We start from the raw sequence: 27926 nt of genomic DNA, 5'->3' as shown, positions 1-27926 counted from the left end.
AGATTGTTCTTTTTAAGCAGAAAATTTCTTAGCTATAACATCGTATAGAATAATGTATATGTTGTTGACATGTGAATAATTAAATAAAATAATCGTAGTTAAATTTAATAAGCATACCTGCAAATTCATTGTTGTAGGGAAAATATAAAAAAGAATTTCTACTAAAAGTGGGGCAAGTTCACAAACCTATTGGATAGATTCCCTTGGCCTTTAAAAGGTACAAAGAAATATAGGAGTGTGTGAAAGACAGTGAGATGTTGAACCTGTGAAGAATAATTAGATTATATTCGCTTATACATATTATTAATTAATTATTTTAACTCCGAAATTTTCTTGACCTCGATAGTTAAAAGATTGGGGGGGGGGGACTGACAATCAAAGGGTTATTAGCCCTGTAGATTGAGCGTCTATTAATAAGTTGACTTTGAGTGATTCATGTCTATCATAATTCACACAGAATCATTAAAATTAATCTGTTTTAAGCTCAATAACTATTTAATATAAATTCAAAATATTTCAATATATATATATGTGTGTGCGCGCGCATGGAACTAATAGATGTTGTCAATCTCAAATGAGCTCATGAAAGTTAATTAATGGATAAATATATCTGTTTATTTCTTGCACCAACTGAAAGAACATTGAACAGCGCGTTCAATCTATTAACAGTGAAAAGTTGTGAAGGGTTTGAAAAGTCGGAGGACATATGCAGTAAATTGTGAAAGGTTACGTCCCCAAAAAAGGGGAAATAATTGTGCAAAGTTACGTTGACTAGAAGCTTCTTAAGCTCAAGCATTTACTTATAGTCCAATTAATTTTTTCTGAGTTGTAATGAACTGTGTGGTCCAATAATTAATCCAGGAGCTTTTGTCGAGCAAAGTAAGGAGCTTGTCTTTTTTTTTTTTTTGGCCAAGAGTAAGGAGTTTGTTTAAATTGTCCCGATGAGTAGGGCTGTGCAAAAGTCTCATGATCTCGTTCAGTCCGGTCTGACCCATGAAAATTTGGTCCTGTTCAATCTTGTAAAATGCTGATCTTATAGGACCAAAAAGACTAAAAAGACAGGACTGATTTTTCAAGTAAGACCAGACTAGAGACCAAGCATCTGGATTAAGTGGTCCGGTTTGGTCCTATATAATTATTTTAATATAATTAAAATTAATTTACAAATTATTAATTAATAAGCCTTAGAAAAAAAGTCTTAATCCTGCCTTACACTTTGCACTCTGATCGAAAAAAAAACCTCAACACTGTTACTCAACAGCACTTAGCATCTCAGTCACTCACTTAACTTTGCTCTCATTTTCAATTTCTTCAGTGCGCCAAAGCCCTAGCCCCTGCCTTGCACTTTGCACTCTGATCTTGATTTGTTCGAATTTTGAAGGAACATGTCTGTGGGCTAATTTTTATTACTTTTATTCTTGTTGATTTTTTTTTCTCTAGTCTATTTTTGGTCTTTCCTTCGATTTTTATTGAAGTTATGTATTTAAATCATTTGAAGTTTGTATTGTAACTAAAATATTATTTTCTTGGTGTTAGAAATTATTATGGATTTATTATGATTATAAGTGTTTTTATTATCTTAATTGAGTTCGTTAAGTTGAAATAGATTATTGGTCATCATAGAGAAAAAAAAAAAGGCCAAGTGAGTATTGGACTAACAGGACTAGTCTCCCAGTCCTATGGACCAAGTCCAGTCTTGTTAATCTTCGGATTTTTATAGGACCAGACCGAATTACAGGTTATCTAATCTAGTCCATTTTATGAAAAGGACCAGACTTCGGGTTAGGTTAAAATTCAATCCCATTTAATCTTTTGTGCAGCCCCATCAATGAGCATGTGGTTTGCAGACTTTTTAGAAAACCTCATTAATTTCCCATCAGAAATCAGTTGGATTGGCCAACGAATATTGATTGGGGTAATAAAAATTTGACACGTACGTGGAATCAAATTTTATTATCTATTATGGATATGAGATTTTATTGGTTGGATGGGATGTACTCCCTTCATTTTTATAAAAAAATTGTATTACATAATTTAAAAAATTAATTAATTATAATAATTATATTTTAAAAAAATTAAATTAACATATTTTATGTTAATCAACATAAGCATATATTAATTACTTTTTGTTAATATAAATTATGAAGGATGATTTAAAAATTATATAATAAATATTTATTAAAATATACAATTTTACTTATATAAAAAAACAAGTAAAAAGAGGTAATTTTTTTTATAAATAAAAATAAAGGAAGTATCCTACAAAATTGTGCGATAGTGAAAGCTTTGGGTGGGAGAGAGAGAGAGAGAATTTTATTAAAGACTTTTGGATATGATATAATTTCAATTGAAACTTAAAAAATTTTAAATTTTTATTGCAAATTTGGATGGCTAAAATAAAATAAATTTTTTTAGTTAAATGATCAAAATATACTTCAATTATAACTAATATTATTAAAATAATAAGCTAAGTTATGGTTCTTACAAGTAATATCAATAAAATAATAAATAAATTTATAATTTTTACAAATAATATTGCTATAGTAATAAGTTATGATTTTTACAAATAATATTAGTAGAATAACAAGTTAAATATGGTTTTTACAAATAATATTAAGAGAATAACAAGAAGCTATGTTTATTCTAGTAATGTTACTTGTATAAAAAAAATAAATTAATTTGTTATTTCAGTAATAATGTTAATTATAATTGAAAAATATTTTGATCATTTAATTAAGAGAACTTATCTCATTTCAGTCCTCCAGCCTTATAGTGAATTTCAGAATTTTGTTGAACTTCAATTGAAATTATGTCACATGTAAGGGCCTTTAATAAAAACTCTCACTTCAAAAAAATACATCAATTACAATTAAGTGTTCAAAAAAAAAATACATTAATTACAATTAAGTTTTTGATAAAATTTTTAAAAATAAATTATGAATTTAGATAATTATAAATAAGAGTCCTAATTATAATAAAAAATTTATATTTAAAACTCAAATATTTTATCTGCAATTAAAATTTATGAATTTATAATTGTTTAAATTGATTTTTTCAACTTGTTACAAAAAATTATCAAGAACCTTAACTATTATTATTTCAATCTTTTAAGATCTAACTATCAATATTTCAAAAATGACTTGATAGAAAAATTAACTTAAGATTTTTATACGTACATAATCATGTTAAAAATTTTATAAGTTCACTTTTTTAAGTATTTTATTTTATCAATTAATTTAAATTCAAATTTTGTTGGGACAAAAAACATGGAAAGACAAAAATAAAGGTACAATAAATTTGATATAATCTTTTTTTGACCAAAATTTGATTTAATCAATAACATAAAACACCAAAGATATAAGTGTTATTTATAAATTATGAAGAAGGATACTGTTCTTGAGTTGCATGCAATCTTAAAATTTCTTTAACCATTCTTTGGGACCAATTTTTTTTAATGTTCTTACTACCTATTTCAGGTGAGTTTAAATATTAAAAAAAGTAAAATATTCAAAAAAATGAAAATTTTTATTAATTTCTCACATCGCATTGAGGAAAAATATGTGGCTAGTCCTAATAAAGGTGGAGCTCATCATATTATGTTTTATTATTATAAATATCTTAAACTAAACTTATTTTTGTGCATTGTATAATGTAATGAATTTCAACGGATGGCCAAAAAAAGAAAGAAATGATAAGTTCCAATGTTAAATAGACTTGTAAGTATTATTGTAATTAATATCATTGCAATTTAGGAGATCTCCTATCCTACTCAAGAAGCTCCAATAATAAGAGTTGAAATTAAAGCAAGAAGCCTAGGATGAATTAATCATGCAAATTCTTGCAGAAGTGGGGAAGGATTGATTAGTTGGATCAAACTTGATTCCTCTTAAGTAAAGTCAAAGGTTTGAATCTTAATAGAAATAAAAAAAATCTGACTAAAAAAGTTTTTTTATTAAACTCAACAATATTCAAATACGATGTAACAGTATGATTAATATCAAATAATTGTATAAAAAAAAGTGGAGTTAGCTAGCTACATTCTACATAAACTATAAATAACGTAGCTTATTTTTCAAACCTCATACAATGCATGCATGGAATGATAATAATAATAAGTTTAGCTACAAAAGAAGGGACAGGAAGAATTTCATTATAATTAAATACCAAATAGGAATATTAAATATTAGAATGGTAGTTGTATAAAAAAAAGTGGAGACAAAAATATAAGAAAAAATATCAATTGAGAACCTCTGGAGAAATTTTATATATAAATTGAGGACCTTAAGCCCCTTGGTACTTATATGAAAATAATTTTTAATAAAAAAAGACCCAATTACCCCTTTTAATGAAACATAAATAGTTCAACGGGAAACCATGATGAGTTGTTGTTAATTATAAAAGGTTGTTGTCAAAACTTAAATTAAAACTTGTCTATGGAGGGCCAACACCTATTCAATTCCATCTGTCCTATTAGTTGTTTTGACATGTTCATTTTTTAATTGTTTATTGTTAATTACAATTAAATTATTGTCAAAACTTGAATAGATACTTATTTATATGCAGAACTAACATTTGTCCAATATAATTTAACTTATCCTATAAGTTTTTTTAACTTGTTCATTTCAAACGAATTATTGTTAATTATAAATGAGTTGTTATTAAAATTTAAATGAATATTTATCTAAATAAGACTAACAAATGTTCAATTTTTTTGAATGAGTTGTTGTTAATTATGAATAAGTTATTATCAAAATCTTAATAGATTATTATTTTAAAATTTAGAGATAATTGAGTATTTTTTTATAAAAACTTATTTTTATATAAGTATCATGTGGTGGAGTGCAATATTATATTCTTAAGGTTCTAGTTGATATAAAATTTCTCAAGGATTCCCAGCTGATATATAAAATTTGTAACAAACTACATTATCCAAGGCTAATATAGACAAAAATCATAGACCTCATGCCTTGCAGAACATCGGTGCCAAAATAAAAAGGGAATCTCAACAACACTGCACCAAAAATGGTGACACTAATAGTCTAATCTTATGTCTACTTGCCAAGAGCCTTCAATCAAATCAACCCACTTGCATCATCCACTAGTACGTTACGTGATGTACAATATTTGGTACGTACCTTTTGCTGGCTATCACAAAATTTTGAGCAACATTTCTGAATTTAATCTACTTACCAAAATTAAAAAGTCCACGTGAAAATTACTTTAAGAATCTTACAACACAATTAAACAGTAATACTACAATAATAGGTCCTCATGTTTTGACTGTGTCTTGTTTTTAGTTTTCATAGTTTCATTTCTTTGTTGACATATATTTAACTTTATTAACCCAATTGCTGACACTTAATATTGCCTCTGTCTCCGATGCTATGTTTAAGCTAAATATAAAAGAACAATTTTTTATCTGTCTTTTATTTTTAATCATACATACTAAATTTATTTTCATGTCATTGATATATTTTTAATTACCCGTCAGCAAAGAAATTAGCAGGGTTACAGTACTGAAATCATTACTCCTCTTGTCAATGCCATCTTATGGTCTTCATGCGCATTTTTAAAACTAAATGGACTAATGTTGCAGATTAATCAAACTAAATGGACTGAAAATAATGAAATAAAACTACAAGGACTATAAACAAAATGCAATTAAAGTGCAGGAACTTTTTGTTTTGTTTTCCCAGCTAAATGCCACAAGATTCATTAATAACTTAATAAAGCAAATTGACAACTAAATATTTTAAATTGTCATTTTGCTCAATTAAATTGTCAATAAATCTTATAATATTTAACTGTGATGTAAGTTGCATGTGATTGTCCCAGCCTATCATTTTCTTGTGTGAGAATGACACGTATTTAAAAAAAAAAAAGAAATAATAACCCCCAAGTTTTTTTAAATTGCAAAATTCCACACAAATTATTAGATTTTTAACTGTCAAAGGAGAAAAAAAATTAATGACTGAAAATATCCTCACTTGATGAGCAATGTAGCTTAGTTGTAAATCATATTTCTCTGAGAACAAACAAGTGGGAATCAAAGTGTTAAGAACAAATTATTAATAAATTTTTCTTAATGAAGAAAAGATTTTTTGACAAAAATATTAATACATTTTATTCCTTATATAAAATTTATTTTAGTGAATAATGCATGGTGAAAATATATCTATAAAACATATGCTTCATAAAATTTTCAAGGAGCGGCCAATAAATGTTTAAAAATTGTTAAAAAAAAATTATATTGCGTACATTTAAGTCAACAACATTAGTTGTAAGCATTTTTCCCCTCAAATCAGGAGGGTTTTCAAGATGATTACCCTCATGTTTCATCCCCCCTTGTTACCTTAATTAGTGACGTGGCATTAGTGGTAAATATATTACACTAATATTAGAACACATTAATTGTAGCAAATTCTTTTTGCATTAATAGTTTGGCTATCATATGCTTCCATATATAAATTTGATTTTCCTAAGAAACAATCTAGTTGATGAAGTGGATAAGGGGCAATAAGAAAAAATAATATAAAAAATAAAAGGGAAAATATCACTTTGAATCCTATACTTTAGTTGTGTTTTGTTTTTAGTCATTGTAGTTTTCTTTTTTTTGTTCCTCATCCCTTGTATTCAATCCGTCGAAAATGTTACTAGTCCTTCTAGTTTAAAAAATATATACCCTTAAGGACCATGAGTTGCCCCAAACTATATTTATTTTGGTGACCTAGGTTCAACATTTTTCAAATTCAACTGGCCCAAATTGCTTCTTTGAAAATCATCCTATAATTTAATAGTGTTAAATCCATTTTAGTTAAATAAACACCGTTTAAATCAACTCATGGTATTTTTCAAATTAGAAAGATTAACATGCACACGGATCAAATAGAAGGGATGAGGAACGTGAGAAATAAATTAAAGGGACCAAAAGCCAAAATATGATAATGGTATGGGTATTAGAATATGATAGAAGTCCCACATCTAAATATTTAAAGATGAATTATGAATATATAAGCTTAGAAAATATCTAACCAAATAATTTAAGCTATTTTTGCAGAGTATATTTTTCATAAGTATATTTAGTATAAGAATTCTAATATGGTATCATGAGCTATTTGATAAGGAGACAAAATAAAAATGAGAGAGAGAGAGAGAGAAGGGGGAAAAATGAAAGATTGAAAGATGAAAAAATACAAGACATTTAAAAAATAAAAAAGAGAAGGAAAAAAAAAAAAGAAAACATTGAATAGACCTGAGGCCTTTGAGACTAAAAAAAATACAAGTTCAAGCAAGAAGAAGAAGAAAATAAAAAAAAGGAGAAAAAATAATAGAGTATTATAATATAAAAAAAGTCTCACATCTAAATATTAGAAGATGAATCATGAATATATAAGTTTAGAAAGTATCTAATTAAATGGCCTAAGTTATTTTGGTAGAGTATACTTTTCATAAGTAAATTTAATATAAGAACTCTAATAATAGGGACTTGAAGTTATCTTTTTATCAAAATAAAACTTATAATAGATAACATTATTAAAAATGGGTTAAATAGCAATTTAGCTCCAAAATATAGGTTCAAGAGGATTTGAAATTTTAAACTTATTTTTAGTACAATATTCTTTTTTTACTTTTGAAAAATGTGCAAAATGTTACTTTTATCATTAACAAAAGTTAACTTTAATTGTTAAGTGACCCAAAAATTACCTAAAAATTTATACAAAATAACAAAAAATGACTTCAAAAGTTTAAGAAAAACATTGCATCAAAAATGAGTTTAGAATCCTAAATACTTTTAGACCTATAGTTTATAAGCCAAATTACCTTTTAATATTCCTTAAAAAATTATTAATGTTAAACTTTACAAAATCTACTTAAAAAAATAAGCTTAATTGCATTTTAGTATATTGATACCACACTATGTAAGAGAAAGACATGACACTATGGCTCCATATGGTAATACTAACATCTTTTTGCCAAGAGCTAGCAAGCAACCATATATCAATCAATTCATTTGAATGCCACAACCACTTTGTGTGATGCATGTTATTATTATTTTTTCATAAATATGTGATGTATGTTATTTGGTACACATCTTTGCTTGTGGCTATCACAAAGTTCAATCTTGAATTGATTGATGCAATAATGTATCAGAAAATAAAAGAAAAATTACTCTCAAGTCCCATATAGGATATTGAACTACATAAAAGTCTCATGAAATTCACAAGTCGTTTACAAGTATCCAGGTTCCTAAAATGTAAATAATGCTATTGTTTGGAATGAGTGTGGGATTTAGGGTCATATCAAGTTATAGAAGTTATAAGAGACAATTATTTTTTTCCCGAGAATTTACACACATATTGTTAACTTAAGCTTTTTATTTTTAATATTTATCCTAAAGAATTTTAAAAATAAATTTACAACATGTGATAAAGTTAATTATATAATAAGTTATATAATAGTACAAAAATTTAAAATCATACATATAAAATATTAACTTTGAAAGAAAATTTCATGAAATTTGAATAAAATTTTATCTTTTCAATATTTTTTCATGAGTCATTATATATATAATTCAAATAAAAAATTATTATTCATGCAAAATAAAGGATCAATAAGTGTAAGGTATATGGCTTGTTTGGAAACCTATTTTAAAAATAATTTTCTATTCACCAAAACAAAAAACAAAAAAAATTGTTTAATAATGTGTTTTTAGAAAGTGTTTTGAAGAAAAAAAATTAAACATTATTACAAAAAATAGAAAAAAGAAAACATATTTTAGGTATTTTGAGATTATTGTTACAGAAAATAATAAAGAATATGAAAAATATTTGTTTTTATTATTTTTTTTATTCTCAAAATAATAAAATAAACTCATGTTCGAAAACATCATATATTTATGATGCGTAAACTAGGACAACGATATGCACACATTTTTAAGATGTGTAATGAAAAAGGTGAAGATATTCTATCTTCACCTTTTTCATTATATTGATACCACAATATATGAGAGAAAGACATGAAATTACTGTTCCATAATCGCAATACCAACATCTTTTTGCTAAGAGCTAGCTAGCCACCATCTCAGACAGTTCATTTGAATCCATAACCCACTTTATTGATGGATGCTATTTGTTACACATCTTTAATTTGCTTGTGGCTACCACAAACTTTTTGTCTTGAATTGATTGATGCAATAATGTATTAGAAAATAAAGGAAAAAATTACTCTCAAGTTCCATATATAAGATGAACCACGCAAAAATCCCATGAAATTTACAAATCATTCACAAGTATTTAAGTTCCTTAAATGTAAATAATGTTTTCTCCAAGGACGGATTGCTCAGAGTGGAAGTTGTGTGGGATTTATAATCGTATCAAGTTATAGAAGTTATAATAGACAACTATTTTTTTTCTTGAGAACTTACATGCATATTGTTAACTTAAGCTTTTTATTCTTAATATTTATAATAAAAATATTTTTTTAAAAAATAAATTTACAACATGTGATAAAGTTAACTACATAATAAATTATATATATAACAGTATAAAAATTTAAAATATTAACTTTGAAAGAAATTTCATGAAATTTGAATAAAATTTTATATTTTCAGTATTTTTTTTATAAGTCTTTATATGCATATGTAATTTAAATAAAAATTATTATTTATGCGAAATAAAGAATTAATATGTGTAAGATATATATTCTGAAAAATCATATGTTTATAATGCTTAAACTTGAACAACGATGTGCACACATTTTTGGGATGCCTAATGAAAATGGTTGTCAAATCATTGAAAAGAAATGACTTTAACACCTTAATCATGTTTTCTTTCTTCTTTTTCATGAAATGGTTAATGGTTTTGGCAAGAACCCACTAGCGCATAAATTTATCCTTCCCGTCATAATGGAAAAGAACGTTCATGAAAAAAATCATGATAAAAAATAAAACACATGCTATAAAAAATTTAGTTCAGCTAAAATGTACATTTAGTCTTTTAATTGTATATAAAATTTTAATTTAATTCCTTAATTTTGCAAATTTTATTTTAAATACAGTGATCTATATATCATGCTTCAAGTAATAATAAGACCTAATGTCTTGTTTCATTTTTCTCAATATATTTTTTAGCTTATAAGTTGTATACGCCTTTTAGTCTTTAATATAAATTGTTGTCAAGAATTCAAACGAGTTTTAATTTTAGAATTTTTTAAATTTTCACAATTTACAAAATTCTATTTACAACAGAGCTTCCAATATGTATAATAATCAAACTTTCAGGGTTTATAAAGTTTTCCCAATTCATAACTCATTTTTAAGCTATGTTTCTAAATTTGTAATTAAACTCCCAGAATTTAGAACTCATCCCTCTGCCATCTACAATGCATGCAGGGACAAGTTTAGAAACAACTCGATTGGGGGCCATAATACAAGATTACATAACACTAAGGGGGGAAAATTAGTTTTAGCATTTTTTAAATAAAAACGAATCATTTATTTTTTCAAAAAAAAAATTGTAACATGAGGATGCTTGGCCCCTTGTAAATCCGTCCATGTATGACATTTCATCCATTTTTTATTTTTTTAAAAAAGGGTAAACTTCCTTTTTCATTATTTTTTTTGTTTTTTTTTACATGCAACATCTGCCTCCTTTTGCTTGGTCAGACACTCAACAGGCCTTACGAGGATCTGACGGTGAATATTTTTGTCTTTTTGGTAAACGTCACAAATCTAATCCGCAAATCGATCCGTGAAAAGTACACCTCCCCCTCCTCCTATTAAATAAATTTTTTGAAATTATAAAATTAATCACTGATTAAAGTGAAAAAAGGGAAGAGAAATGGAGAGATTTCTTTTCCCTCTGGGTGAACTAGATGGAACCCATCCATCAAGTTCAGAACTATATAAAATTTATTGAAAATTCGATCGATTATTGAATAAACTACTGACTCAAGAACTAATAAATTAAAATTATTGTTGAATTATAATCAAACAAGTCATAAATTTAATATTTTATTAAATTAGTCAAAATATTAATTTAACAGTTTAACTAAGCAAGTTGACCTAAATTTTCGTATACAATAATTCTTTGTATAGAGTTTTTTATTTTCTTAAGTAAAGCTAATTGCTACTAAGATACAGATTGAGACAAGTCATACTACAACAAAATTTTTTTGGTAATGTTTAAAATTTTAGTTTTGTAATGTTTGCAAAACGCTATAAATCTTAAAGTTATTTAAGGTTTCAGGTGATGTCTCATTAATTAATAAAATATCATATAATTGTTGCACCAGTGAGGACATTTAGTGTAGGAAACACCACTTTTATAAATGATTTTTAAAAGGAAACACAACCTCTCTAAATTACTGTTTTTTTGAAATTTTTTTAAAAATGAACAGAGGTGGTGTTTCTAATAAAAAAAACTTTAATTTATTTAAATTAATAGAGGTGGCATTTTCTTCTACTAGAAAATGATGCCTCTCTAATTTATATTTTCAAAATAATAAATAGATTTTTTTTTCAAAAGTGAATTGATAGAGGTGGTGTTTTCTTCACGTAGAAATGTCACTTCTTGTATTATTTTTTAATATATTTTTATAAAATTATATATTCCCTATACAACAATTTTAGAAATAGAACACTTATCCAACTATCCAGGCGTGGAAGCGTACAAAACATTTATCATAACCAATACAACAAACAAGTTTACAACTGTATATCTATAATTCACCAAGTACTCAACACATCCAATGACGAATTTCAACAATTCTAATATATATGTTACAACAATTTCACCAACTGTTACAACTATACAAATATTATAAATGTTCTTATCATCGTATTCGATACACTTTGTATCCTCATAAGTTTTACCACCAAGAGCTACTTGTAAGCCTTGAATTCAAGATCTTTGGTTAATCCTGCTACTTCCTTACCAATTGCACATCTATTGCAATATAATTTTTCAGTTAAGCTTGGACAACTATGCATTTTATATGTTATGAACGCTACACCTATTACAATAAACTTTTTTTTTTTTTTTCATTTCAATGTCCGTAAAAATTTTCTAGTGTATTAAAATAGTACTTGTTGTGTGTGTGTGTGTAGTAGACAACTAGAAACTATACATTTATACTTATCGATTTTTCTTCTGATAAAATAGGATTTCTTTTATCTGAATGCGTTTCAAACTCAGCCATAATCTTAGTGCCAGATTCTCAAGAGCGTGTTAAGGATCAAAATCTCATTTTAAAAGGACAAAAAGAACTACACGCTAGAGTCAGTGAAGTGAGCTAGTGGGTTTAAATTGGGTAAAAAAAAACTAATTAGGTGACATTTAATTTAATATGAGAGCAATTATTTGCCTTAAAGATATTTTATTTAGATCGAGAGTTGCTTGGTCCAATTGGTTGAGGGAGAAAAATTAACTTATCCTGAAATCTCGAGTTCAAATCTTAAGATATGTAACTACATTAAATAAATTAGTCAAGGGCATCCTTGAACTACCAGTAAAACTGTTGTTGCTAATAACAGTTTTTCTAACGAGGTTTAGATTAATCTGGACAAGAGGTAGTAATAATACCCCTGCAGATTTCCTTAGATACTAAGCCAATGGAATAAAAATTATTTTATTAGATCAATACATATACCATATATATATATATATATATATATAGTAACTTGTTGGAAAATTTATTAAATATATAAAACTTCATGAAAAATAAAGGCTAACTCAAGTAGTGAACGGGTGAAACATTGATCCAGTTTCAGTGGTTATTACTGTAATGAGCATCGAAACTCAACTCATTAGGCACAGGTAGAGACTTCCAGGATTCAAAATCTCTTACTATGTTATGATCAATGAATATATAACTGTTATACTAATTAGTAATGTTGTGGATGTAGGTTAAATAATTAATAATTCCATCCTCATAATTGAAATGGAACTTCGATTTTAGAATATATATCATGATCTCCATGATGACTTGAAAAAATGTACGATTTTTTTTAAAATTTGGAAATCATTTTATCAGAATAATGACAGTTAAAGACCTTTTTATAAGGTTCGGATGCACTTAAAAAAAAAATTTATGGACCAAAATGTCCCTACTCAAATGTAAAAGACAACTAGGTTGACCGGCCGGGTTCGGCCAATATTGAGTTAGGGTGGTCCAATAGAAATAAAAGTTTAAGAAAATTCAATAATCATTCATTTTTTATATAATGAATATTAAGTGAACGATGACAATTCACGCAAATAATAAAAATAAGAGTCGTCACCCTCAGAATATGACTGATCACTCAATCTATTCTATATTTTGTCATGATCTTTTCCCTAAATGATCATTTTATTTTAATCTAAACTTTTTAATAAAACTAAGTGCATGCATGTTCAGTACACAAGAAAATGTTTTTTTTTAAATGAGAAACATACTTAGAAAAAAATTAAATGTGATAAGTATGTTTCTTAATTTTTTTCTTTAATTTATACAAAACAGTTTCCACCTACCAAATATTGTATAAAATTCAAGCATTGTTATTTCTTGATTGAGTAGCTCTGCAAGCTGTGACCAAATTTATTTTCAATTTTAACATGTAAAAGTACGTATAAATTTATATATTTTTGTAGTGTGAACCAAACTAGAGATATTTTCCAATGTTATTTGCATTTAAACTTATTTTTTACGTTAAATCATTTTTTAAAAATTTGAATGACGTATTTTTTAAAAAAAAAATGTTCAATAAAAAACAACCTACATAGGTGATATTTAAAAATTATATGTTGAAAGGTCTGCTCGCAAAAAATAAAATAAAATAAAATAAAATGTCATATTTATCTTTTTGTAAAATTTATTCTTAGCCTCGCCACTGATGAGATTGAGAGACTTAAATGCCCGTCATATATGGAAGTGTGACGTACCGGCATGTAGGCCAAAGGACAGCATCGTCCCTCTCTGCATGCCCTCAACGTGTCTTCCACCTACAACCATTTCTGCTATAAATTAGGGCTTCTTCCTTGTCTGAAACTCGCAGAACCATTTTCTCTTTTACTTGTTCCTTCTTCTTCTTGTCTCTTCAATGGCTCCAAAGGCTCCGATTCACTTCACAAAACCCCGATCCAGTAACTGTGATCGTCATCGAGAAGAAGAAGAATTAGAAGCCATTGTTGAAGGAGAAGAAAAGCTGAGCCAGGAGTGTAAAGATCTGATTCTCTCTCTTCCCAGAGAGAGAGGTTGGAGAACTCGTTATCTGTATCTCTTCCAAGGATTCTGGTGCCAACCTGCAGAGATTCAAGCCATTACCCTGCTTCAGAATCACTTCCAGGCCACAGATTCAGATGTTGTTGTTGCTACGATCCCAAAATCTGGAACCACATGGTTGAAAGGCCTCACTTTCGCCACTGTTAACCGCAAGAGCTTTTCGCCTTCTTCTAAGAACCACCCTCTGCTTCATTCAAATCCTCATCATCTTGTTCCTTTCTTTGAGTATACTGTCTATGGAGGCCTTGATGAAGCTCCTGATCTCTCAAGCTTGCCTGATCCAAGACTCTTTGGCACCCACCTACCGTTCCATGCAATGCCTCGCTCAATCAAAAACTCAGGTTGTAAGATAATCTACCTCTGCAGAAACCCATTCGACACTTTTGTGTCTTCCTGGATTTTTGTGGACAAAATCAAGCCAGGATCGATCCCGTCTTTGACACTAGAAGAGGCCTTTGATTTGTACTGTAAGGGGATAATTGGGTTCGGTCCTTCATGGGACCACATGTTGAGGTACTGGAATGAAAGCAAGGAGAGACCTAACAAGGTGTTGTTCCTAAAGTATGAGGATCTGAAAGAAGATACCACAGATCAGTTGAAGAGAATTGCAGAGTTCTTGGGTTGTCCTTTCAGATTGGAGGAGGAGGACGAAGAAACAGGTGTGATTGATAGCATCATCAAGCTGTGCAGCTTTGAGAAGATGAAAGAATTACAGGTGAACAAATCTGGAACTTTTGCCAGGAACTTTGAGAACAAGCATCTGTTTAGGAAGGCTGAGATTGGAGATTGGCTTAATCACTTGTCACCTTCCATGGTGGAGAGATTATCCAAACTCATTGACGAAAAGCTTGCTGGCTCTGGTCTGTCTTTTAAAATATCATAATTTATTAGTTTCACACACATTTATGGCCTGTTTGGTTCATGGTTCATTGAATGAATGGAATGCAACCATGATTACAATGAGTTTGTTTGGTATCACTATTGGAAATGTTAAGAAAAATAAAAAATTTTATATTTATTTTAATAATCATAAAAATGAAAAGACTGGAATACCGTCATCATAATTTTTTTTCCCTGCTCCTTCCCTTGGACACTTTCATCTTCCTTGCCATAATCAATGTCCAGAATCATAATGATCGAGGCAAAATTAAAAATAGCAACACATAAGAAATCTATAAATGCCAATATGGACGGCGAACCTTAGATGCCTTCAATAAAAGATCTGTAAATCGAGGGATGAAGAAGGGAGAGAGAGATGACACCGTACTACAACGTTGTTGGACTACGAACAATTTGTAGGCAAACCATGGCCGTTGAAGAGGGCAGCAACAATGACAGCGATGAAGAAGGATGTTGTCGGCGTCCGGCACAACGGAGGAGGAGGTTGAGGACGCCGGCAAGAAGTTCAGGGATAGAAGAAGCGTGAAGACAAAGGAGAGGCAGGGATATTTGTGTAAATTGATGGGAGAGAATGGGAATCTAATTACATATTTTTTGATGTAATTTTTATTATCACATATGATGTAATAGGAGTGCATTAAGTAAATGAAATTTTTATCATGTAAAATGCCAACTAAACACGTAATAAGTGAAAATTGTATGAGGATTACATATAATTCCTTTACATGTAATCCAATCAAACAAGCCTATGTAAATTTCACATATTAAAGCGGATCTTTGGATTAATAATTCTCTTCTGTGACTGAGAGTGCTCATTTTAATAATCACAAAGTTTTCTGGGTTACATGTTACATCATATAGAATGCGTGTGTAATTAACATATATGTTGTCAATCTCAAATAATGAACTCATAAAAGTTAATAATGGACAAATATATCTGTTAATTTCTTGCATCGTCTAAAATATTTAGTGAACAGTGAAAAGTTGTGAAGGATTTGAAAAAGTCGTCGGACGCATGCTATATATTGTGAAAGGTTATGCGGGTCAGATCGATCCAAAAAAGAAAGGGGAAATAAATGTGAAAAAGTCATGGGTCATTTTCCAACGATTTTTGGCGGGTTAGGGCCATAAATGCGGGGCCCAATTCAGACTTCACGTTATAATTTATAAAAATGTGAGTTTAAATTTTATTATTGATATAAAAATTTTATTGATGAATGATCTATTAATATTTTTATAATTTTTTTTTAAAATTTGAATTCTTAAAAGCATGTTTTAGTTATATTGAATCCTTACCTATCTAGCTCACTTAAATTTGTTTTTAATAAAAAAATTGTCCCCACGAGCATGTGGGTTGGAGACTTTGCCAAAAACGGCATTAATTTCCTATCAGAAATCAGCAGGATTGGATATGTCCCACAAAGTTGTGTGATAGTGAAAGCTCTCGGGTCATTTCCTTGGCAATGTAAATAAGAATGATGGGAGAATCAAAGTTAAGTTCCAAAAATTTATATTAATGACCTTTAAATCTTTTGACAATTTTTTTTTGGAAAAAAATGAATTATAAATATTAATTTAATTAATTATAAACAAGTACAATATAACTCACAATTTTGTATATGAGTTTAAGAAGAATGCTGTTAATAAGGTTATAGGAAAATGTAAGGGTTAATATGACATTATCCATGAAAGATCACTATATATGAGGTGAGAGTTGAATAGTCAAAGTTCATGAAAGTGAAAACCTTTATTAATGAGCACAATCACTCTGCACAAGACAACTTGATTATAAACGGGTCATCTATGCAAAATTTGGCATCCAATTTTATAAGGGAATGGTTAAGGGGTTGTGTTGATAAGTCATACAATGAGATCAATCGCAAAGGAAATATAATGTGTCATTCAACTCTAATCAAGCGTGGAAGGGAAAAGAGAAAGCTTTAACAAATATAAAGGGATAACCTAACCAATCATATATGCTAATTTATTGATATTGCAAAAGATTAGTGGAGACAAATTCAAAAATAGTGGCAAAAGGAAAAATGGGTATTGACCATAAGTTTTGTAAGGTCTTCATTACTCATGGACATTGTATAGAGGGTTTATTAGGAGGATTCTAGCTAAAACTTGATACTCTCTATTTGTTTGCAGTACTAATTAGTTAATACAGTAAATGTGATTGATATTAATATAATGATTTGATTACTCTATTTGTTTACAATGTGTGTGTGTATATATATAATAAGTTAGTAAATTATAAATAATATTAATTGATATATAACTTGATTGCTATGATTTGTGGACGTGGAGCATGATCACCCCCCCTCCAAAAAAGATCACACACACACAAGGCGTTTGACAGGTAAATAGTTGAAGGCAAGACGGTTCCAAAATATAGAATAGATTTAAAATATGGAAGAAATGGGGAGAGATTCAATCAAGTTGGTGGCTTGCTTGTTGGTTCTGTTTCTGGTTGCGTCAGCTGGTAACTAAGCTCTCTCTCTACAATATATATAATTGGTCAAAAATAGATGATGTGGATGAATGATGACACGTGTAGGGAATGGAGTGGCAAGAGAGATAAGATAGGGAAGATGCTTTGCGCAGAGAACAGTTGAAATGTCCCAATAAGTTCTCCAGATGTAGTTGGGATGGCTGGTGCTTTTGCTGTCCCGATACTCCTTCACGTTGTCATCATCTCCACTTTTAAATTACATGAATAATATCTTATTTTAAATAAAGTGATCCATACATCACCTATATATATATATATATATATATATATATATATCATGACACGCTCCCAAGTAATAGTAAGAGTGTAAGACCTCTGTCATGTTTCATTTTTCTCAAAATATTGTTAGCTTATGAGTTGTGTACTCCTTTTACTTTTAATCCTTACTATAAGACGAACAAACTTCATGGTTAGTAAAAAATAGTAGCCATACATTCTTAAAATTGTTTTGAAAAAAAAAGGTGATTTTCTAATTTTACCTTCCTTTACAATTTATGACCATAATAAATTGTTGTCAACAAATTCAAACAATAATAATCAACAAAATTTGCTCAGTTGATAAAAATTTGGCCCATAACTCACAAGATTTAAAGTCAAACCTCACTGTCAATATAAGAATCTTGTTGATAAATAATTTAAAAGTACTTTTATAAATGCTTGTCAAAGAATGTGAATATATATATATATATATATATTGAAGTTTGAGTTACGTGTTAGGCTTGATAATATATATACATATATATTAAAATTTAAAGTGTAAAATTTAATCGATAAAATATTTGAATCCAATAAAAGAGCTAGTATCTTAAAACATGGTAAATCAATATTTAAAATCTAATCAATATATTTAACCTAGTCCAACCTAATTGGAAATTGCTAGCCTGTTAAAGAAATAAACAGGTTGCTATTTGTTTACCTGCTACAACCGGATTGTCAATCTTTAGAATGAGAGAAATCAATGTTTTGTTTGCTTCCACAATTGAATACTTTCCCTCAAACACATCCTTCGCAAATCTACATAATGAAGGGCCAATATTGGCGAGAAGCCATCAAATCTGGAGCTTTATGCGGACCAGCAAAGATAGCATTCCAAATCTCTTCATCAGTAGGCATAATATAGCAAGATTGACAAGTTGATGATGATCAATAATTTGAAATGAGCTCTTCGTACTTGACATTGTCGAAGTTGAATTATCAGACTTGAAAAGTTTTTTAAAATACTAAGTTACCAAATATTTAAATCATCTTCACTATCCACCAACCCGTCTCCCTTCATCATCTTTAAGAGTCACAATTTTATTTATTTGAGAAAATCACAATCAACGATCATTGAATGACATTTATTGCTTTGTAGGATCAAATAATTATGATTTTGCTCTGCAAGATCAAGAAATTTAAATGTAAGTAAAATTCATTGTAAAAAGACAAAACTATCTCTCACACATACACATACTCTTTTAAGAATAAATCCTCATTAAGAAAAAAATAAGTCTCATTTTTATTTTAGTGACAATCAATTTCTTCACAATAACTCCAGAACATTATTAAGTCAATGGTGGAAAGGAGCAAATGTTCTGATTTGATAAACAAATCCTTAATAATTAACTCCTTCATTAATAACTCCAAAATATTAACTTAAAAATAGAGAGAAAGTGTTATGATTTAATGAATAAGTACACATTCAAGGAAAAAAAAATATTTCTATTTTAACAATAATCAATTCTCTCATCATAACAAATATTTGTGTGTATGAGGGGTAGTTTTATCTTTTCATAACAAATTTTAATTTCATTTAGTTCTTTTGATTCTTGGTTGTGATTTTTCCATTTTATTTCTCCTCGTCCTCATTGTGGTTTTGAGTCTTGAGATGTTATAACAACGTGTATTCATGTCTCCCTTAATTAGTAATCCACGATCCGTTCAAGGATTTTGAAGCCACTTTGATCTCTTCCAATTTCAAAACTTTCATCCAACTCCTTCTGTAAATCCAATTCAAGCCTTCTAAGAAAATTTGAATAAGGGTTGTAGCCACATGGATTGAAAACGAAATGGTCTTCTTCCACCATTGGGAACCTCGTTAATCCCCTATTTGAATTAAAAGAAGTGTGTCATCGGAAGCACCTTCACCAGGCAATCTTGCGCCAAATCCAGAAATAAATTATTAGCAAAGGCACGATCAATCTTGAATACCAATCTACACATATAGGCCTTTCCAAGTAAATGTGGGTCCTGTTGAACCCAAATCTGTCAATTCACAACCCGCAACCTTTTATTGAAACCATCGAATTCTTCTAGTATTACAATGTGCTCCTCCAATTTCATCAGTTTCAGAAAAGCATGTCATTAAAATCGCCAAATGCCAGCCATGGTTTTGCAACAGCAGACAATAGATTCCTCAATCCATCCTAAAGCACTTCTCAAAAATTAAAGTGAGGTAGAGCACATATAGCAGTCAGAAAGAAATCAGAAAGCCCATCAACGTTGCAGCTGAGATGAAAGAATTGTATTCGGTATTCTCTTTGTTTTTTTTCTTAATACAAGGTTATGGAAAATACTATTCAAAGAGGTTAAGATTAGGTCATGTCTAATGTCATAAGATGTTTATAGTCGGGGGGGGGGACTATCTAATATTGTAACATCAAAATTATCACTTGAAGTCTTGTTAGTCAAAAGGTCGGTGCATCTATTTGTTTTTTTATAAATATGATTAAAAGTGATTACCAAGTCTCTCATCATGAAATTTCTAATTTTTTTGATAACTGGTGAGAGAGCGTGGCCTTTTGAGAAGTTATAGTCAATGAATTGATAGAGTTTCCATGGAGTATAAGTTAACATTAACTTTGGAAAGCTTATCATTTCAGCAAAGATTAAATTCTTTCAACATTTTTATAAGCTCAACTGTTATGCTAGAGTGATAGCTAATATTGTTGAAAAACTTTTTAATTCAATCATCTTTGTCACTTTTGATGATACCTTTACAAGCAAATACACCAGTAAGATTGACAGAACTATTAACACCAAGTATAACCCACCCAAGATCTGGTGAATTCCATTTAGAATTATATTTGATGTCAATTTTACTTAGCAAGTTGATTGTATTTGGTATTCTAATGCATGCTGCAACTTTATCAATACTAGCTTTCTCAGGCTTGAACCAAGGTTCTCATGGTCTAATTGTCAAGTAATGATCATAAATGAATCATGGAGCCACAGCTAAAGCGTTGAAATAATATCCTTGTTTGAAAATTTAACAACACAATAACCATATGGTTATGAGATTAATGATACCTCTCGTTGCCCAAAGTGTTTGCAATCTGGTTTCCAAGGACTTGAACCCGCCGACTAACAAAATTATTTTCAGTAAATATTAATTGTAAAAGATGGAGATGTTGATGCAGATTTGTGTGGGCTTTAACACTTCAAATTAAAGAGCTTGGGCCCTTGATCATATATGGGCTGATTCAAGGTATTTGGGCTTAGCAAATATGTCTAGCAAAGAACCTGAGTTTGAAAAACTAACGTTGACGTTGCTTTTTTTTTTTTTTATAATATTGCTAAAGCCACCTTATGTTACCGAAAAAACATGCGAGGCTCTCTTTCATGATAGTGACGGTAAAAGTAGCAGAAATATATTTCTTTTTTCACACTTCAAAGTTTTAATCCTTCAGACATTTAAATTTAAAAATATCTCAGAACCATCGTAAATAATTTTAATTTATAATCATTTTTAATTTACTATCTCCAAAGGTAATTTTGTCAACAACATTTGTGATAGACATGCATATATTCTGAGTCAAAGTCCTATGATACTGGGATGAAAACAGTGTGTGTGTGTTCCTACCCCATCATTAATTCGCCATCATCATCATCATCATTTTGGAATACAACCTTTTCCGCACATTATTACAAATTTGCCATTGTCATGGCACTCCAAAACTTATTATAATTTATAATGCATTTTATAGAAAAGTTGAATGATATTTGTTATAAGCTACTTGATGAGATGTTAATTAAATTTTTTATATTACTCCTATCTAAAGTTATTAACAATGAAAATGTAATGCAAATATATTTTTTTCACTTAAATATGAGTAAAATTAATTTTTTTTATTTTTAAACAAAACAAATAATTTAACCATCTTTCTTTGATTCTTGTTAGAGATGTTTTACAATGGAAAATTTTGTGATACCTTATGCTTATTTGTACCGATTATTTTATAATGATCAAAAGTGACCAAAACAGAATATATTACTGACTTCATCTTTTGGGGAAAAAAAATTATAATTGTTCATCATAATCTATGAATATATAATTTTTTTTAAAATATTTCTGTATATTATTTATTAAACACACTAATCAAAATTTACAATCTGATGTTTTAAAATGAAATACTTGACCTATTTTTTGTTAATATAACACTAAATTAAAGTAATTATCTTTGGAAAGAAAAAACATGCGCCTCCTAAGATTTCATTCACCAAGAATTTATATACCTTTAAATCAAATCGGAGCGTCTATAGGAGCCGTTTCCCATCTAACGGTCAGGATTACGCTCCTTCTTGTCAAATGCCAACGTCTACTTTCCCCCTAACGGTCATATTACCCCAAAATACAAAAAATACAGTTTACTCTTCGGAATCACGCCTAATTTTCTCCTCCTCCTCGTCTTCTTCAATCCAAGAATCTTTCAAGAATCCAGACCTCAGAATCCCATTTCTCTATAGAATCACAAATCTATGAGCTTTCCACAATTCCCCGACGCCATGAACGTCTCGGAGCTTCAGGTGTGGGACAATGCCGCCTTCGACAGTGACGAAGTACGGATGAAAGCATCGTGGTCGTCGAGTCTTGATCCTGTGTTCGAGAACCCTTCCGAATCATTCGATTCAGATCGCAGCAAGGAAAATCTGAGCCCTGTAATGGTGAATTCCTCTGTTTCTGTGAAATCGTCAATGATCGCCGTTAAGCCCCTTCACTCGAATGGCGTTCTAGGAAACTCACAGAGAAAAAAACCCTCGAAGGTTTTGACCAAGAAGAAGGCGTACGAGCAAGACGATGAGAGAAAGATCGATTCTGAGATTGAAGAAATCGAGAACGAGATTAAACGCTTGTCGTCTAGATTGGAAACACTTCGACTTGAAAAGGCTGAGCGAATCGCGAAAACGACTGTTGAGAAGCGAGGGAGAGTCGTGCCTGCGAAATTCATGGAAGCGAAACAGTGTGTGAAGAAGATCGAAGAGGCTCCATTGTCCTCGAGTGTGAAATCGAAGTGTAATCGGAGGGGTGTGAGTTTAGGGCCGTCGGAAATCTTTGCCGAAGCGAAATTCCGCCCTCCGGGGAAGATGGATATGACCCCAGGTCCGGCGACACAAAGTGTGAAGATTATTGAGGAGCCTTCATTGTCGTCGAGTGTAAAATCGAAGTTTGATCGGAGGGGCATGAGTTTGGGGCCATCGGAGATATTCGCCACAGTAAGATTCCGACCGCCAGCGAAACTGGAAATGACCCCTGCTACAGCGATACAAAGTCGCCGGAAATCGTGCTTCTTGCAACCTCAAGATATCGAGGAATCAAAATCAGCGATAATGGAAAGAAGGAAAAGCATGACTGTTAGTCCCAAATCGCGAAAAAATGTGGGTAAAATTGAATCTCAAAAACAAGCGGCGACCACCATAGTGGGATCGAAAAAGCTTGTGAAGAAAGAATCTTCTCTGATTCAGCCGAGAAAACTCTTCAAAGATGGTGATAAGGAAAAATCTGTGTCCATCAAGAAGCCATTGAAGCCAGGACGAGTAGTAGCAAGCAGGTACTGAAAGGAAACTGATTCCTGTAAATTGCTCTTTTAACTGCTGATCATGATTCACTAGTGTATCATCTACATAGATGAACAACATTGGATTAATCATTCTTGAATTGAATTATATGCCTCAAAAACTTGAATTGAATTATTGAAGCAACAAACTGTTGAGACACTTGCTGTTCTAACAGGTACAACACTGTTTCGAGTTATCAATCGTGTGGGGCGGCCATTGAAGCTGCTAGGAAGAGGTCGTTGCAGGAGAACGAGAAGGAAGAAGGCGGGAAGAAGGCACGAGGGAGTGAGGGAATTACAGAGGGAGGGAGGACAAAGAAGAGGTGGGAGATTCCACCTGAGATCGTGCTTTACAAGAGGAAGGAGGAAGAAGAAGAAGAAAAGGAGGAGGAAAAGAAGGAGGAGACGACATTGTTGATGACAGATTTGGATTTGCTTCCAAAGATCAAAACAACTCGATTTGTTGATGAGAGCCCAAGAGGTTCAGGACCTGCAAAAAGAGTGGCTGAATTGAAGGGGAAGAAGAAATCTTACTTTTGCCCAGATAACGAGGATGAAGAAGGAGAAGAAAAAGAAGATGGGGTTGCTGGATCTGCTGCTGCTTGTGGGGCTCTGAGTTTTGCAGAACATGAAAGTGATAATGATGAAGCTGAAGATGAAACATAATAGAGATGGTTTCTTGCTAGAGAACCTAAAACTATATTCCTATATGGTGGTGGTGATTGATTTGTTCTCTGTTGTGCAGAAATAATGCAACAAACATTTTCTCTGATGTTTGTTTTCTTCAAGTGGTCAGTCAAAAATGCTACATGGAAATGTATGTGTGAGGAGGCATATGGCTATATTACATATTATAGCGGGGAATCTGATTGTTATCAATTTGCTAAAAAAAAAATGATTGAGTTTAAATAAAAATTGGTGTAAAATATTCCTGATAACTGCAGTAGCAGAGCTTTACCTTTCCTTTTGGCATTTAACTTTTACAATCTCCTTTTGAATTTTGATTCACAGTTACACACCTTTTGGTCTTTGCGTTGGTTTCTCCTTTAAAATCTAGGAGTAAATCCACTTTTTATGTATAGTCTTTTTTTTTTTAATACAATTTTATTTAGTCTTTTTAAGTCACTCTTTTATTGAAGATAAACCACATGAATCCTATGGAGTGGCTTCCCATGAAATTTGAAGAGAGACATAAAATAAGTAAATATAAATTTTTAAAATTTGATTTAAACAGTTCGGAATGATAGTGACAAAAATTTAAATATATATATATATATATATTGTAAATACTAAAAAATGTGCAGTGAAACGGAAGAAGTAACAAGTAAATGGAGAGAAGACAAATCTATAACAGTTAATTTATGATTTAATAACACGAATTATATTTTATCTCTTTGCTTATTTTTAATAAAGTCAGGAAATGAAATTTATGATCTTTTTGCCAATAATTTACGATCTTATTTTTAAATATTCAATTTTATGATAGTTGATTTTATTTTTATATGTTATTAAAGATTTAAGTAGGATAATTTTTTAATAATTTAAATTTATTATTTTTAAAATTGAAATTTGTAATATTTGATAATTATATTATTAGCGAATTTTAACTATAATTAAAATCAGGTTTAGCCCATGTGCCATTACAGGCCAGAACAGCCCAATATGCGAAGAAGATCCATATTGTTCTTTCGGGTCGGTTCAGGTAAAGAGAGATCCATAAACCCTAATGGGGACGTGTACTAACTCCAGCGCACGCAATTTTCAGAAACCCTAGTTCGCTGAGCCGTCTTCTTCAGCTATTGGCTGCCTGGTTCTCTCTCGCTCTCCCTCTTTCTGCTTCAACCATGGCTACTGCTAGAACTGTCAAGGACGTCTCGCCTCACGAGTTCGTGAAGGCTTATTCTGCTCATCTCAAGCGATCTGGCAAGGTATCTTCTACCCTCGTTTGTTTCTTCTCGAAAAGACCGGAATATTTGCCTGGAATGGGTTTTCTGTCTTCCTTGTTTCCAGATGATAATAGATTGATAGGAAATGTATCAAATCCTGTCTTGATTTTCCTTGCTAAGTAGAATGCCTTCCGATTCTGAGTCTTCTATGCTTTGTGTTTCCTATGTAGATTGTCGAGGCCTTTTCAATTTGATCTTTTTCAAACCTGTCTTGATTTTCTTGTTCGAGTTTTGATGACCTGTTGTGTGGATTCGTCTTGGAGCCTGCTTAGGTTTGATCTGAAAATTTTCTTCTTGGAATACATGTCTGGTGATTGTGTTTGTGGGATATTGTTTCCCATATTGTGCCAAAAATTAATGCGAGCTCATGAGTATTCCCTATGTTATACATTAATATTATTTTTTCTATTACCCTAGTTCCCTCTTCCACACACACACACACGTGCGACATCAAAGTAAAAATTCAGTGGTTTTAGTAGTGTAATCAACCACATCGAAGTACATTGGAGTGTTTCAGTTTTGCTTCTATTTGTCAATTGGATTAAAATTAAATTACTTTGGGAATTAATTGTCTTGATATTATTTATCTGGTGTAGCTGTTAGTAAAATTGACGTTTTCAAGGTTATTTGTTTTATAGCTATTTACAATTATTGTTCTTTAATTCTGAGCAGATGGAGCTTCCCGAGTGGACAGATATTGTGAAGACTGCAAGATTCAAGGAGCTGGCTCCATATGATCCTGATTGGTACTATGTTAGAGCTGGTGAGTTTTATGTCTTGAATTTTTTTTTTTTTTGTGTTTTCGTGATGCTGCACATTGTTATCCCGATATGTGTATTCACATTTGCTTTTGGGAAAATTTTCTTCTGTTTGCTAGAAGAGGCACTGATAGATTTTGGAACTTATCTCATTCTTTGGTTGTAGCCTCCATGGCCAGGAAGATCTACTTGAGAGGGGGTCTTGGTGTTGGTTCTTTCCAGCGGATTTATGGTGGAAGCAAGAGAAATGGTAGCCGCCCTCCTCATTTCTGCAAGAGCAGTGGCGCTATTGCTCGTCACATTCTTCAACAGTTGCAGAACATGAATATCATTGAAATCGATACCAAGGGGTAAGGACTCTTTTTTCCTTGTTAATTTGCAGGGGTTTAATTTCATGCCATGAACATCAATCCTATTGATGACCATTGAATGGATATTTTGTTCTCCTCACTTTCTTGTCATGCCCTATCATCTGTTGAAATATCAACCCGGAGCTGTTTTAGAAACATGCTGCTCTCTTTTACATGGTCATTGATCATTTACTTTATTTTCTTGGGTTATGCTTGTCCTTTCAATATTACCATTCAAATGATTTGAGATTCATTTGAACATAGATCTGAAGTATCTTGAACTTGATTTCTCAGTGGCAGGAAAATCACTTCAAATGGTCAGAGGGATCTTGACCAAGTGGCTGGTAGGATTGTGGTGGCCCCTTGATCTGTGAATTGTTGAGGACTATCCGTCTAGCAAAATACATTTAGGTTTCAGTTTTTTTCCGGAGATAGATGTGTTAAATGTGATGGGCAAATTTTGGCTTTAGCTATTGTGAGTGTCTCTTAAACACGACATGCTTCATGCTATGTTGTTTCAAGTCTTTTAGATGATATTATCACTTTTTTATTTATTTTTGAACTAAGTGTGACAATTTTCATCTTATTATTATTTCAATGTCTTGAGATGAGATGGAAGTCTTGAATTCGTAATGAACAAATTGCATTGCATCTATGTACGAGATTGCCTCGGCAATTGGGATGGCTAAGGGTGAGTTGAGATTTGAAGTATAAATCAAAAGATTGAGATTAATGTTTACCGAAAAAAGATTGAGACTATCGAGCTTATTTTTATTCTTTACTTAGTGAGAGATGAAATGAAAAATAAGAGGAAAGGTAGAAGAGGCACATGGGAATTTGAAGAAAACAAGGGGTTGGGAACAACTAAAATTTTAAATAACTAGAGTTTAAGGGAAATTTCAAGTTACAAGATTGGATCAAAATCCAAATATGCAGAAGAGCCTTGGAGTGAATAAAAAAGGAATCTTTGAGGTCAAAATTCTCATGAAACTGTGATATGAGCAAACAGATCTTAACCGTGCATGGCAAGGACTTGGACTCACGGAACAGCGCTTGAGTCATGCGGAAATGTGGATTTGCATTTGGAGCCCTTTGGCTGGGTTGCGTCTGAAATCCGTTGTATGATTTTAGCGCAACATTATGGATAGGGATTATTTTCCCGCCCAATCATGAAGGATCTGGACGCACAAAAGCCAAGCGTTATTAGGCGGCCGTTACAAAAACCGCTGCTGAGCACAATATTCAAGTTCATGTGTTTTACCAAAAAAAAAAGGTTCATGTGGCGCTTTCCCCCTGTTTGGTTTAAGGAGTGGGGAGGCGATTATTTGGATATAAAAATGAAATTTTTCCTCCCCTTCAAACCTTTCCCTCCAAAATGAGGGGTT

General features: G+C 30.8%; 3 protein-coding genes across 3 annotated transcripts; all 3 read left to right on the top strand.

The window, feature by feature from the left end:
• Nucleotides 1-13960: 13960 nt before the first annotated feature.
• Nucleotides 13961-15332, top strand: LOC129295018 (cytosolic sulfotransferase 14-like). Its single transcript, XM_054933501.1, has one exon. It carries the CDS (start codon nucleotides 14078-14080, stop codon nucleotides 15140-15142), a length of 1065 nt encoding a protein of 354 aa, XP_054789476.1. The 5' UTR covers nucleotides 13961-14077; the 3' UTR covers nucleotides 15143-15332.
• A 6962-nt stretch (nucleotides 15333-22294) lies between these two features.
• On the top strand, nucleotides 22295-24483 carry LOC129295015 (uncharacterized). The gene is made up of 2 exons (XM_054933498.1): nucleotides 22295-23481; nucleotides 23664-24483. Exons 1-2 carry the CDS (start codon nucleotides 22412-22414, stop codon nucleotides 24151-24153), a joined length of 1560 nt encoding a protein of 519 aa, XP_054789473.1. The 5' UTR covers nucleotides 22295-22411; the 3' UTR covers nucleotides 24154-24483.
• A 747-nt stretch (nucleotides 24484-25230) lies between these two features.
• On the top strand, nucleotides 25231-27152 carry LOC129295014 (40S ribosomal protein S19-3-like). Its single transcript, XM_054933497.1, has 4 exons — nucleotides 25231-25415; nucleotides 26106-26196; nucleotides 26358-26541; nucleotides 26836-27152. The coding sequence occupies exons 1-4, from the start codon at nucleotides 25332-25334 to the stop codon at nucleotides 26906-26908; spliced, it is 432 nt and encodes a 143-aa protein (XP_054789472.1). The 5' UTR covers nucleotides 25231-25331; the 3' UTR covers nucleotides 26909-27152.
• The last annotated feature ends 774 nt before the right edge of the window (nucleotides 27153-27926 follow it).

Source organism: Prosopis cineraria, unplaced genomic scaffold (assembly GCF_029017545.1).
Source record: "Prosopis cineraria cultivar Desert tree isolate PC_DT_omini unplaced genomic scaffold, ASM2901754v1 PC34, whole genome shotgun sequence".
NCBI lineage: Eukaryota > Viridiplantae > Streptophyta > Magnoliopsida > Fabales > Fabaceae > Prosopis > Prosopis cineraria.
This window is presented reverse-complemented; position numbering and strand designations above follow the sequence as displayed.

Bases quoted from the DNA above. Each gene is read 5' to 3' on its own strand.
- LOC129295018 (XM_054933501.1), top strand. From the start codon at position 14,078: ATGGCTCCAAAGGCTCCGATTCACTTCACAAAACCCCGATCCAGTAAC.
- LOC129295014 (XM_054933497.1), top strand. From the start codon at position 25,332: ATGGCTACTGCTAGAACTGTCAAGGACGTCTCGCCTCACGAGTTCGTG. The intron at 25,416-26,105 runs GTATCTTCTACC...AATTCTGAGCAG, and splicing joins ATCTCAAGCGATCTGGCAAG to ATGGAGCTTCCCGAGTGGAC. The intron at 26,197-26,357 runs GTGAGTTTTATG...CTTTGGTTGTAG, and splicing joins TTGGTACTATGTTAGAGCTG to CCTCCATGGCCAGGAAGATC.
- LOC129295015 (XM_054933498.1), top strand. From the start codon at position 22,412: ATGAGCTTTCCACAATTCCCCGACGCCATGAACGTCTCGGAGCTTCAG. The intron at 23,482-23,663 runs GTACTGAAAGGA...CTGTTCTAACAG, and splicing joins GGACGAGTAGTAGCAAGCAG to GTACAACACTGTTTCGAGTT.